This window comes from Pithys albifrons, chromosome 9 (genome assembly GCF_047495875.1).
Source record: "Pithys albifrons albifrons isolate INPA30051 chromosome 9, PitAlb_v1, whole genome shotgun sequence".
Classification (NCBI taxonomy): Eukaryota; Metazoa; Chordata; class Aves; order Passeriformes; family Thamnophilidae; genus Pithys; species Pithys albifrons.
In genome coordinates, this window is record NC_092466.1 from 17970997 (window position 1) to 17985523 (window position 14527).

A 14527-nucleotide genomic window follows, 5' to 3' on the forward strand; every position below is an offset into this window, starting at 1 on the left:
TTCTAATCTCTTTCCAAGCATCAGTCTTGATTATTACTGACCTCTGAAGTCAATAACCTCAGCCTCCTCTCTTTGAGGCTTTGGCAGGGTGTCTCATTGGTCCCAATAACACACTCAGGAACTCTTCATGGAAAGAGAAGACATTTTCAAAACCCAGCACTAGACTGAAGAAGCTGCTTCTCCTTTCTCCACATTTGTTTGCTTAAAGACAATTTATATTTCCTGATTTTGCAAATCTGAAATTATTTGTTGTATCGATTTATAAGCTTTTTCTTCATTATGTGCACTTACAATGTCTACTGTTAGTTAAGAGGAAAGTCTGACCTCTAATTAAATTGTGTCAGTCTTCATCTTTGCTGCCATCTGTAGGTACCTTGAATGGTACAAAGAAGACAAGAAGCGAGTTTGGATCTGATCAGGTAACAGTCCTGTGATCAGGACCTGTGTTCACGAGAAAGTGTGATGTTCTTGTTACCTGTCCCTCCTGATTTTAATGTTAAAATTAAGCAGCAAAATATAAAAGATAAAACATACAACAGCTCGTGGCTTTGTCTCATCTTGTACCTCAAAGTAATAAAAAAAAAAAAGACAAGTTAGAATCACAGAACCGTACAATGGTTTGGGTTGGAAGGGACCTTAAAGACCATCCAGTTCCAACCGCTACACCATAGGCAGGGGTGCCATTCACTAGATCAGGCTCCTCAGGGCCCCTTCCAGCCTGGCCTTGAATAATTCCAGGGATGGAACATACCCACCTTCTCTAGACAACCTGTTCCAGTGCTTCACCACCCTCTGGGTAAAGAATTTCTTCCTAACATCCAGTCTCAACATGCCCTCTTTCAGTTTGGAACCATTTCCCCTTGTCGTGTCAGTATCTGCCTGTGTAAAAATTCCCTCTCCCTCCTTTTCATAAGCCCCTTTAAGGTACCACAAGGCTGTAATGAAGCCTCCTCCTCTCCATCCAAAACAACTCCAGTTGTTGGATCTGTGCTACTTTACAGCATTGTTACACTGTGGTATGCACCGGGAATTTTGACTGTAAATATGAAATACAATTCTTGGTGCATGTCGGGTAGTTGAAACTCAGTTTCTTTTCAGTGAACTATGCAATGTTTTAGCAAAACTGTTACTGTAAAGAACTATTTCCAAAAGAAAAATAAACCAAAAGCAGATAGGTTGATCATAATTTTAAAGCCATTATGATCAGTTTTGGAAATCTGAAATTAAACAAGTGAGGCCAGAAATTGAAATGGTTGATTTAATGACTGCACAATTTTAATACATAAAAATAGATACTTAGTAATGAACAAGTTTATACAAACCAGATTTCCTTTGTATGGTACAAAACAATGATGGTGCTAAAAAAAGATTTGCTGGATTACAGGGCAAGACAAAAGAACAACAAAACATCACTGAAGAAAAGTTTTAAAATTATCAGAGGCTTATTTAATAAATACAGTGCAATGCTTTCATTTAACAAATACAAAATTTACTATTTAATTTATCAACATCAGGAAATATACAAAATGTCTTTCAATGACAATCTTATTTAAAAACCGATGCAAATACAATAGCTTTTATAGTATTCTGAGGTAATATTACATATTAAATCAAAAAAAGCTCCAATAAATAAAACTAAACTGAAGGCAAAGTGCAATTCAGTGAAAATGAGAAGATAAAGCTTTATTTTAGCAATAATAGATAAATAGTTATTAAAAGTGGGCTTGACCCATAAAAAAATATTTTGGCTAATTTGCCATGTTTTCAGATAAACTGTATAGCTATTTATTTGTAAGCCGACCTTCCATGAATCCAACTCTACAAAGAGGGGAAGGGGGCAGGTGTTTGTTCCCAGATTTCTCAACTAACCCCATATTCAGGTATTAGAAATTTAACATTGTTTGAAGTTTTGTAGTTCATTCAGTGCAACAGTGAAAGTTTCATTTATTCCTTAACATCTGAAGTCCCGTAAGTTAAAATTTATTTCAAAAACTCCATTTGGGAGAAACAATGTAAAATGCAGAATTTTTCAGTGCTCCTTTTAACACTCTCATGTTAACCTAGTTTAATTCCAGGCTAAAGTCAATTGAAATTTTACAACTGGTTTCAAGGACATTACAATGAATATAATGCCCAATATTCTAAAATATCCTAATAGTTATCACTGCCTTAATAAAACAGTAAAATCACCAGTAATTTATCAACTGGATAGAAGAAAATAAAATTTATATTTTGCTATTGAAGAATATCCACAACAGCTTCGAAACTGGATTAGATCAATTAGTTCATAATCTGTAAATATTTTAATTATATGTAAATAATACAGAGAGAGAAAAGAAGACTAATATAATATTTGAGCACAGACACTACAAGATATTTAATCATCCATGCCCTAGCAGAAGTCAGTGGGGAAGGCTGACAAATTAGATGACAAAGTGTCTCGAATGACCTGGGCCTCATCCAGAAAAATCTATAGGAAACACAGTAGCTATTCATATTTAAAAATACTATACTGAATGTTGATAAATTCTTTCTGCTTAATGATTAAACCCCAGATTTACAATTACATCAGTATTTTAGAACCATTTATTTCCCAGCTCCTAATTTACTAACTCAGAACAGACATACCAATTATTTTTTCATGTAGTTTGCGCAGTGAAAACCACAAAACATTATATTCAAATGCTGGTCTTCAAGTTAATGAAAGCTTCAAAATTCTTCTGAAATGTTATTGTATTCACTTTTGTCACAGCTTACTTGAGACATTCAATAAAGGTGCTGAAAAAATGATAGCATGATACACTATATCTGTTGGCCATGAACTGTAGATTTAATTCTCTTCCTAAAACATATCATCATATGTGGAATTTATTTAAAATATCTAGTTTTGTTTACTATAATGCTACAGTAGATTGGGTTATTTTGCTGTAAAGAATGAACAGACAAGTTCCTTAATACCTGCAGCTTGAACTTGAATCCCCTCAAGCTGAAAAAATACCTTTTAACACTCTTGTACAGTCAAGTGTAAAAGCTGAATATAGAGCATCTAAATTCTCTTATTCATAAAAAATAATTTTTTAGCAGTAAAGGACACTATCAAAACCCTATTTCTTCACAGGCAGTTATTTAATCTTTAGACAGCTGGTTTCACTAAGAAGGAAAACCAGAATAATAAAACTACGTACATTTTATGAAGACTAAAATTTCTATTTGTGAAAAAATGGCTACATGCTGATGTTATATTTTTTCTTTTATTAATGTTAATTGAAAACATTCTACCACTGGAATTAACTAATAAAGAAATATTCTGTATATTATCTCCCAGTGGGATACCTTGATGTAAAGTAATTATGATTAATGATAAAGTGCTATCAAGAAAAAACTAAAACTCAAAAATTGTCTTAGCTGGGTTTCGTTTATCAAAGAGATGAGCTTTTTGTATAAAGAAAGCTACTTTTTGTGGCAAAGCAAGCAGTAAATATATTGCCATCCAGGAAAAACGATACATTTCATATTTAATTTAAAAAATAATCTAAGTGAGATAAAACTGGCACAGTAAAAAATAATCTGAGATAAAACTGGCACAGTACCAAGAGACATAACAATGAAAAGCTTAAAGGCACAATCAGAAAAGTGAATGCTACATAAAAATGCTGTTCTTTGAGTATTTAATTTTATTCTAGACCAAACCCCTCTGCATTTGAAATTCCAATGATCAGCTTTTGCTTCAGTTCCTTCTTGTTCTTGTAAGGAGGGAGACAAAGCTGGTTGAAGCAGGTATGGGCCACTGGTAACCTAATAATTTAAAAAAGACCCAACAAAACACATTTAATAGTAATGCAATAGAAGTGGAACACTGCCAACTGCCTACATATTTTCAGTTAAACATTACTTAAATAAGAAACCCTGTAAAAGGAACATTTATTCTAATGTTTGTTCAAGTTCTGCTGAATGCAAAAAAAACACCACTGTTGGTCATAAGCATCTCAGGTGACTCTGTTTGCCTTCAACTCCCTATCTTTATTTTTTTGTTAAGTTGGAAACATCTCCTTCCAGATTTTGGAAATTCCCAGTACCACATGACTTCTCTAAACACAAAACATGGGTACAGACAGAACCCACAAGACAAAGAAGGAAGGTGAGTCCTGCAGTAGGTACAGACAAACCTTGAGGAACCACAGTTATATGAGGATACAGAACTCAAAGTTCAGCCTGATACAAAGCATCCTTACAGACATCCCTCAGTGCAGAGCTCTAAGGAGAGGACTGAAATGATGGACACTTCCAGTTACAAGTTTCTTCTGAGAGAGAGTTCGTATTCATCTATTGCAGATACTGCTAAGAAATGCCTGACTGATACACTGGAAACTGCTTCTCACTAGAACAGACTAGTTTGACAAATCACAGATAATAAGAAGCCACAGGATCTTCTTGCCCTTTAAATTCTCGAGTGACATGCAGGACAACACTGAGGATAAGGACTTGTCCTACAGCTGATAATACTTGAGGGGAGAGAGGAGAAACACAGTGAGCTGAAGCTCAACCTGATGCTTGGAAAACGCCCTGAAAAATGTCTAAAACTCAGACAATTAAAAGTTAAATTTTTGTATGTGACACAAAAACTCTCTAGGTCTCCCTTCATTTAAACCCAGTCTTTTGAAGGGCAGCAGCTTGGCCTTTGATCATTGGCAAATGTTCTTGAAAGGGGGTGGAACTGCCCAGATCTGGAAATGCAAGCTACTTTTATTTAAAAGATCAGCAAAGACTGGTTAATCAGACTGGAGTCACATGCTTCAGAATTTGGAAAGCTGAGAAACTTTTATTAATTTCACAATTTTTATTGCTATTATATTCTTTGATCCTACTGTATGAGCAACATACCTACATTCATCCCTGTGCAGACACCCTGACAGCGACAATTATCTTGCAAAAGAGACCTACATCAGTTTAAAATGCACACTATTTCAAACCCCATTTTCTAGTTTCTAAGAAAAGGAACAAACAGAAATTTAATGTTGACTGATTTTTCTTCGCTTTTTATCAGATCCTCATGCTCCTTTAATGTTATTGGAACCAGTTATTAGCTCATTGAAAAAGGCATTAGAAATACCCCAGTAATGAGATAAATTGAATTTAAAAACAAAACCAAAGTTTATTTTGTTTATGCATTTAGTTCAGATCTACACAAAAAAAGCAACAAAACTTTTACTTTAAAATTATAATTCCATTTAAGTATTTTGATAACTGTAAATGTTTGAGAAATCTAGGTCAAGTCAGTAATTGCTGCTTATCAGTGAGTTTCAGAGCAGCCAGTTTTTCTATACGACTTTCCAAATTATTTTAACTGACAATCTCTAGTCTTGAGAAGACAAATACTAGCTGAAAAGCATGTGGAATGTCTCAAGTCAATTTAATACAAAATAAAACACTACCAGAAACATAAGAACTTGGCAAGAACAATGTAATCCTCACAATGAAATTGCAAGAAAACTTGTTCCTGTATCTTCTGAGCAATTTCTCTATAAGCCATACACCAGAGGCCCTAAAGGAATGCTGCATCTTTGCAGCCATACGTGTTAAAATTCTTATTTAGACCATCAGGAGAGAATCAAAGCATCTTCTGCAGCTGCAGGGGCTGCTATAAATAATGCCATCAAAATCAATGAATTCAGAAAAAATCATATCCAAGATATATTTTCATTTTTTTCAGCTGTCATGTATGAATGATTAAATGAATAATTTATTTGAATTGAAAATATGTAAGGCATCACTATTAATAAATAATTACTGGCCTAAAATGTAAACATTGCCTGGAGACAATTTTATAATAAATAGTCACCTGCAAAATCTATGCAATCACTAAATAAGCATAACATTTTGAAGTCAAACTAAGGGAGTTCAAGCAGTTTCTTCCTTGTACATTTGCTTGCTCTTCTTTAAAAAAGACACTCAAGAGAAATAAGGGCTGTTGGGAAACAATTTAACAAAAATATGTAAAACCCCCAAAACGCTACTTACCAATTCGTGGATGTTTCACTCTTTGAAATCTTGAAATTCAAATCAGCCATTCCTCCCACAGGTACTCTGTCACTTCCTGTAGCAAAATGTAGCAGCTTTTTTTGAAGGTCAAGAGAAAATCCAAGTACTACATCCCAGAAGTATCTATGTTCAAGGCAGAGAGAGAAGAAAATGTTGCCAGATGAAATATCATGACAAAACAGTATGAAGATGATAATACAACCACAAGTACTACACGATGAATGTCACTTACTGAGAATTTAATTAATGTAACATATAGGACATCAGTAGTATCCCAATATACAAGGTTAAATTCCTAAGGAATTGGTAAGTTCAATGTTTTATTAGGTTTGGAATTACGTCTTGTTAAATGATGTCCCAATTCACCTTCCTATGAAAGTATAAATGCCTTCTGGTCACTAATAAATGTCCTTAGTATCAAAGAGAATTTAAAAAAATGACTATTTTTAGAAGACTGGATTATAAAGACTCATATTTTGTATGGAAGCTATTCTTTTCAATCTGTCTCCACTTCCACCTGGTCATAACCTTTTAAAGATATTCAGCAACACATACCACTAACAGCCCTTCCTCCTGAGGATAATTTAATGTGTCTTTGTCTTATTTGGAAATAGGTTTCTATTAAACCATTCTCAGATTATCCTTGAAGAGATTATTGGCAAAACGTTAAGGTTTTGATGTTTCCAAACTCAGTAATTAGAACAAAACCCCCAAGCCTACCGTATAGTGAGATCAGTTTTCTGGTAGCCCTCGTATTGGGTAGTCCTCTGCAAAGCAGACATATCCAGCTCAGGGCTGCCACAAACAAGAATTTCTACCTCTTCTGGACGAAGCAGCTGCCAGAAATCAAGGATAAAATATTTATGAAAAAAACCAGATAAATGAATGGAATGCAATGTCATTCAATAGAAGTCTCTAACTTGGATATATACTGATTATAGAAAAATTAATCCATCAACCCTTTGAAGAATCTCTTACTAAGGTATATAGTAAAAAGCAAAGTACAGGATAACACAATACTCTAGTGTATTTCTTTTGTATCTCACCTCTTTTTCATTCTTACATTTATGACACCGAATTGCCTGCCATCTGATTAGATTACAAATGGGTCAGGAAGAAAATTAAGTTTGTATGTATGGAATTCTCAGCGAGGGTCTTGATGTCAATTTTGGTTACAACTCCACTTAATTTACACTGACAAGTCCCAGTGCAGGTGGCTGAGCACCAGTGGCTGACATAACTTTGCTCTTAGTTGTACACACTGCTGTGCAAACCTTACTTACTCATTTACTACAACATTGTAATATTGTATGGAAGTTTTGTCATGGCATTTCAATGGGTTCTCGTTCTCCTCCCAAAACCTTCCCTGCAGTTATTTACATCTCGCCTTGATGCAAGCATGTCATAGTTCACTTATTACACAGGAATTGAGAAAATCTCAAGCAAATTGTAATTGCTTCCCTCTTTCTCAGTGCAGAAGGGATGATGTCAATTACAAAAGTCACTCCGGCAGCCAAACAGGACTGAAAAGAGAATGTTTCAGCTCAACCTCACTGAGTCATGTTCTTGCAAAAAGTAATAGATTTTTTCAGAGGAGTCACTCAGGAGCACAGACATATACTTTTATAAATCTTACAATCATCCAGCACAATTTGTTTAATTTAGATAAGACATTATCAAATACTTGAAACAGAAGTGAAGAGTTGTTTCACTTTCTTCTTACCAGTAATGCATATGAAGCACAGACACTATGAAATCCATAATAAAAAGCTGCAAATGGTTTGTAGATGGATTTGTTGAGAAGAAAATCAACATAGAGCTGCACATACTCTAAAAAAGAAAAACATTTTGTTACATGATAATAATTTTAATCAATGATTTGTTCCACTCTCCCAAATTGTACTGCATTATGAAAAATGAATGCATTTCATTTTAGATATGATTAAATTGGCAGGCATAGCAGAAAGGACTAGTCATTTCATTTTCACACTGTTAACAAAACCCTAGGCTTATAGGAATGAAAAAAACCTTAAATCTGCCAAATATGTGTAGTTCATATATATTGAGCTACCTTTCCTATTCTTATTTGTGACTGGAATTTTATCTCCATTTGGCTTTAAGCTGTAAGATTTTATAACACCAAATTCTTCCTGAAAAACCTAGAGAAAAAGAGAAGTCAAGGTCAGTACTGGAAAATACATTCATATCCTCACAAAGTTTGCATTTATTATGTTATGTATTTCCCCTGTCTCTCTCTTTAACAGCACATGCTGGAATTCTGAGGGTTATGGGGTTTTTGAAAGTTAAATATTACCATTTTCAACAAATTGCTCAAGAAATTGGTATTCAAAGTAGAAAAATGAAGCCTGTTACACAATGGCATGTCAAACTGACCTGCATACTCTGGAGCCACACAGCTTTTCATACAAAAGAACAATCTAGAAATAGTAAATACAATTAAGAAGCTATTTGTTCTGTTGTAGCTTGCCTAGGAACTAAAAAGTACCTACTTGAAATTTTATTAACTAGTATGTGTTCTAAAGCAATAAATAAATGAAAAAGACTTTCTTGACTAAAGCAGCAGTTAAGAGATAAAGGTCAGGCGAAACTCCCATGACTTGAACAACCTATTGCTGGAGTGAGATTTCCTGGACAGAGTGCATAAAGGAGCCAAGGAAGCTCTGAATAGCTTCTGGGTTAGACAGAAAAGGGATTGCCTTGCAGCCAGATGAATTCTGCAAGCCAGGGCACTGATGGCAAGGTGATGGTGTCAGAGAAAGCAAAGAGCTGGAAATGCAGCAGTAGCTGGCTCTGGACCCTGGCAGTCAGCACTTGGATGCACCTGCACGGTCAGGGAACAACAGCTCAAAGCCTCCTCATGGGGCCAGTCCCTGCATGCCCAGAGGCCCCAGCACAGACCCAGTCTTGAAACCTGTGCAGGTATATTCCAAACAATCAGCAATCACACCATAGAAGGCCACTCTATTGCCTTATCAACATTCGTAAAAATGACTAAACAAGTTTGAGAATCCCTTAATAACCTGAAAGGTTGAGTAAAAATCCTCTTCGACATTGCCTTCATAGGATAGAAGTTCACTTAGTCCGTGGGCCAATTCCTACAATATGAGTAAAAATTCTTTAGTAAATCCACAAAACTAAGTGGTTTGATGCACTATGCAAGGACATGCCACAAGCACTACTTTATACAGAAAGTATCTTGGAAAAAGCCATATATTTAAAATGCATGCAAAATACCCCCATCACTGCTTAATTAATATGTGCATTTTTTCATATATGTAACAATTTTCTTTTTACTATGGAAAATGTGTCTATGCTCTTATCAGATTTTGGTATTTGGACTTCAAGTAGATCAATAAAAATACTGCTATGCTAGAAAACATGGAGATTTTCTGTTTTCAGCAGCAGAAGGAGACAGTCTTTGCTGAAAAAAGAAGCTGTTTTCAACAGTTTATAAATCAAGAATTAAATACAAATAATACAGGTTTTATATCAGTAAGTTAGCTTCTTTAAAAAAGGTTATACTTACAGGCATGATCTGAAACAGGTCATCTAATGTGACATCACAGATGCCTACAAGTGTGTTATGATCACAGGGAACAATGGGAGGACTCAATAATTTCTTGTAACAGCAAGGTGGGAAACGAATATCCAAGGTGATGCTATTATATACAGCCAGTCCCATAAGCTATATATGTCAAGTAAGTTAAGGGCAAACTTGACATAGCCTTATTACAGTTAGTGTTCTAGTAACTAAGAAAGAATATTCTAAGATTTTATTCAGCATGCTCTAATTCATGCTCAACAAACAGAAGGAATGGAAATTATTTATTTCTGGACTGACAGTTTAAAATGCAGTTTTCTATTTCAATTAAATAGAGGCTAAAATGGTCAAATGACATACATTGACTGAACACTTGAGGATCTTATTCATAATTTTCTGCACAAGTACTTCTACAATATATTGTTTCAAAGTATTGTTATTGGAAAAAAAGAATTGGATAAATATATACTCAATTCAAAAGTTCTAGTGAGAGCTCAATATAGCAATGTTTCTTTTAAATAGATCTAAAAGTATAAACACAAACCTGCTCTGGCGAAGTGCAAAAAGCCACATATTTATCAACAGGGACTTAAATGAAGCATTAATGCATACAGGTACATTGATGCTTATTGAATGAAACTCAGAGGTTTAAGTACATAAAAATTAAGTCTTATACACAAAAAATGTTGCATGTTTAAATCTTGATTCTAGTATGTTCTAACTGTAAAATGTACCATGTACCCACACATCACCATTTTCTTCCTACTTTTAGTTCACTTGCTTGAATGATATTCAGAACAGTTCATTGAAAGTGGGGCACAGTTGAGTACACAACCCCCGAAGAAGCTTTAGCCAGTGCCTTGTTTCAGCCCCGTGCCCGTTCACCCGATGGCTCATCGTTCAGCACCGTCTAGTGGACATAAAAGGATACAGCTCCAACCAGTCGGAATTCAGAATAGTTATCGCATTTAAAGCTGCTGAACCAATGGCAGTGCGAGTCCTTGTGGTAGGTAAACATGCCTGTAGAACAGCAACGTGGCCTTTACAAAGCCTGAGCTTCAATAAAGACTTGTACACAGCCTCACCTTTGTCACACGTGCACCCTTAGAAGTGCCCCCTTCAGTGTCCAGATCTCCACACTTGTTCCCTCTTCCCACCCATGGCAGGAGCCTACAGGCAGGTGCTTGGGAAGGACCACCAAGGGCAGAGCCAGGCCTGAAGCAGCTTCAAGCCCATCAGCACCCTGTTGGTGCTGGTATAATCTGCTCTTTGGGGCCCCTGGTTGTGGATATTCTGCACTGACTCTGTACAGTCTGTTTCTTCACTGCACTTTAACATCTGTACAGCCAGAAGCATTACCTAACTAAAATTGCAATGTAATTTATTTCTTCCTTTCTTCTAAGTCAACAGCAGATACAATCTCTAAAAACACAGGTATGAATCCCATGATACAAATACCAAAAGCTTTACCTTCTTAGAATAGAAGTCTGTAAAAGGTTTATGTTATAAACACACTAGCAGCAAAGGGGTATATTTCATATTTTCTGTCAAAAAATTTTATCAGAGAAGTTAAAAAAGCCACTTACAGGTCTAAATGAAAAGACAGATCCTACTGAAATCATGAGTATACACTAGTTTGACTGCTATTTGCATCAGATTTGGAACATCCTGTTTTAAAGAGTGACAGAACATAAAATCCTATATACTGAAAGCAGATAACAGCTTTAAAATGCCTAGGAAGTATTGCCCAGAGAAGCAAGACATACTCTAGATAAGCATGCACTAACAGTGAAATTAATTTCAGCAATGCTAAAGTAAACTGGATGAAACATCATGACTGGTTTTAATTTGTTGGTATGAAACGGGCCAACAGCTTATTATTGTTTCCACAGTCTGTACCAACCAAAGCACTGAGTAGTTTCAAGGACATCTTGTATGCAATAGCTCACTGCACGTGTGTTTGAAGATAAAGCTGGTAAAAAATAATATTTAAATGAAAAAAAAATTTAAATCCTTCTGATTCAAAAAAAGAATGAAAATCCAACTTGTCTCAGGGACATCCAGTTCTTACGATAAATTACAGGCAAAAATCTGCATTCATGTTTTTCCTCCCTACTCTCCTGAACAATTTATGTTTTGAACATCAGCTCAAAAAGGTGCTCATCACAAAATGTTTAGGCAGTGCCTTCATCACAAGCAACAGAACAGTTGCATGTAAGGCAGAGTAAGGTTTGCATACTAAAATATGGCAGGGATGCAGGACCAAAATAGATTTCAAATCCCATTTATTAATTGTCCACAGCAAGATGAACAAAACATTGGAAAACACATAGGAGAAGAGACAGTTTAGCTAATTATGAGTTCTTAAATTCCAGGAGTTAAATCTAAGGGATTAGTTAAACTAGAAAGTGTAAAGAATAGTGATGTTTTCCATTCCAAGCTTCTGATACACCTTATTTGCAACTTAGTCATTAAAGACAGCAGAGGATACAGTTCCTTTCCAAGGGACATTAATTATTTCTGAACTCCTCCCACACTTGGCTGATAGTCGTAACAATGAAAGAATTTACACTTTAAAGCAAGGAAGCCTGCCAGAGATGGTGAAAAAATAAACTACTCTGAATGTTTCCAAACTCATCAGTTACCAAGCTCTGCTGACAACATTCTTCCTAACAGAGCTGTCAAACTTACAGAACACTTTTTTCAGGATAAATTCTTTCCTATTAAGGCTGTTACCATCAATGTCATGTCTCCACATAGACCCCTTTTTACTAGAAAAAGGGCTACAGACAAATAATGATCTCAGCAGATTTGAGGACATATTTATGACTTAAAGTTTTGTATCTTTAGAAGAAGTCCTATAAACAAGAAGGACCGTGCACTTAAGGGACATGAACACTTTCAGGAAAAGACAGACAAGCTCTTGCATTCTACAAGTGACTATCAGGTGTTATGCTCAAGTCCCTGGAAATCAATGTTGCTAATTTAAAAGCCAGCCTGGAAACAATTTAACCCACTGAATCATCAGTAATGTATCCACACTCAATTTAGAAAAGCTAAATTTCTCATTTGAGAAATTACTGGAGTGGGAAATAAAACCCACCCAGATACACCTTCAGCATCACAAAACAAGTAGATTAAACTGCTTGTTTTTATGACTGCTCATTCATGTCTTACAAACTCCTATTTGCTCAAAAAGTCCTCAGTTTTTTCCTCTGGGCATGCAAATATCATTATGGGCTCACAGGTCCTGATAACAGCAGAGGCAGGCTATTTCATTCAGGCTCACACCTGCCTATACTGTCTCTGCACCTGACTAAAGGACCTTTCTTTCCTGAATTATCTCAGACTACTTTAAGAATACTGGCTACACAAATAATACAAACAGAACATACAATGAGAAAGATTCAAATAAGAACTAACTTCGACTTAGCCTAATCACAGAAATAGTGTTAGAACTTGCAGACACTCTTGGAGCTACTATCAGCACCAACAGAAACAATTGATATCCTGGAGATCAAGGTCGCAGTTTGCTAGAACTGAGCACAGTAACAGCATCCAACTGTAGCTACTTACAAAACCCAGGAGAAATCCCCAAATCAGGAATATGAAGACAAGAGAAAATGCAGCATGAGAGGAAAGAGTCAAGGACGGAAGATGATAAACCAATACATTTGGCCTTATCTCCACTCGAATATTTGCTAAACCATTGTTCAGGTTTAGACTGAGATAATTTCCTTCATAGCAGCTAGTGCAAGGCTACTGATTTCTGCTGAAAACAGTATTTATAATAAAAAGAATTTTTCATTATTGCTGAGCATTGTTTACACAGAATCTGAACAAATTTTTGCATTGTACCTAAGAACATTAAGAGGACTCACCATAATCTGGATGAAAAATCTGGCGAATTAGAAGAAGAAACCATTCTTTTGTCAGGCCACCCATATCAAGACCAGCTTCTCCTACAAACGTGACTTTTAACTTCTTTTTTAGATCTGCCCTCTTTCTTGCTAGCTATTGCAAAACAGGTAGGGAAGAAGAAAAAGATTCAAGATATTATTACTACCTCTAACCACAGAGAACACAATTCTGTCTCTACCACTCTTGCTTTCTTTACACTATTAATTTTCAGAATTTTCTACTATATTAAAACAATTTATTTACAGATGCAAGACAATTATGACTACTTGCCATCATCAACTACTTTGCACATGGTGCTTGAAAAGAAGTTGGTAGTGTGTAAACAGACTTAAACCACTACATACAATGAATTGAGTCTGTCTCAAATATTTTGGACCTTTTTTACTTTTTACAGAAGACATTCTACCAGGACGAAATGGCAAATTAAGAAAATATTTAGAAATAAGGAGGTAAGCTGAAAAACTTTCAACATTTGGACACCATTTGGTTCAGCATAAGATATCTTCCAAAAAGTACGAGCTGCTTTTTAAAACTGTGCTTTAGACAATGGTAACAAGCTCTTGTCATTGCTTTGCCCTAAGAGAGAGCATTTCATCCAGTTATGCAAAAAACCTGCAAACAATTAGACTACAGCCTTTCATAATTAACAGTGATCTTTCAGATTGAGTCCCTATACAATTTTTCTTTAAATCATTAATTACTGGCCAACTCCAGAGAAAGTGTTTAAACCAGTCAGGGAGATGCATGTGCCAAAGTAATTTCCATGCTGTTAACTGCTCAAGTAAATTCCTGTTGCACAAGTTTTATAATTATGGGTATTTGTGTTATTTGAAACAAGTTATTCATTAGCTGAATTTATTTTCCTTGCCATTTTTTTAAAAATTGAAATACAAATAAAACATCTTCTCCCTCACTTGCCATTCCCCATAACTTTGAGAATATGAATAATACGATTTTACTCATCTCTGAAATGGGCAGAAGAAAACATCAGAAATAAAAAGGAGA

The 14527-nt window shown here is 35.4% G+C and overlaps 1 protein-coding gene across 2 annotated transcripts in view; it reads right to left on the reverse strand.

Moving 5' to 3' along the window:
• Positions 1 to 1244: 1244 nt before the first annotated feature.
• Positions 1245 to 14527, reverse strand: part of HECTD2 (HECT domain E3 ubiquitin protein ligase 2) — a 37742-nt gene continuing 24459 nt past the window's right edge. For both annotated transcript variants that reach the window (XM_071563887.1, XM_071563886.1), the window contains 9 exons: positions 13483 to 13615; positions 10533 to 10621; positions 9587 to 9745; positions 9081 to 9155; positions 8111 to 8198; positions 7763 to 7869; positions 6760 to 6875; positions 6019 to 6162; positions 1245 to 3795 (listed from right to left, as the gene is read on the reverse strand). In XM_071563887.1, coding sequence (XP_071419988.1) covers positions 3675 to 3795; positions 6019 to 6162; positions 6760 to 6875; positions 7763 to 7869; positions 8111 to 8198; positions 9081 to 9155; positions 9587 to 9745; positions 10533 to 10621; positions 13483 to 13615 — 1032 coding nt within the window. In that variant the 3' untranslated portion in view covers positions 1245 to 3674. The remainder of the gene's footprint in view (positions 3796 to 6018; positions 6163 to 6759; positions 6876 to 7762; positions 7870 to 8110; positions 8199 to 9080; positions 9156 to 9586; positions 9746 to 10532; positions 10622 to 13482; positions 13616 to 14527) is intronic.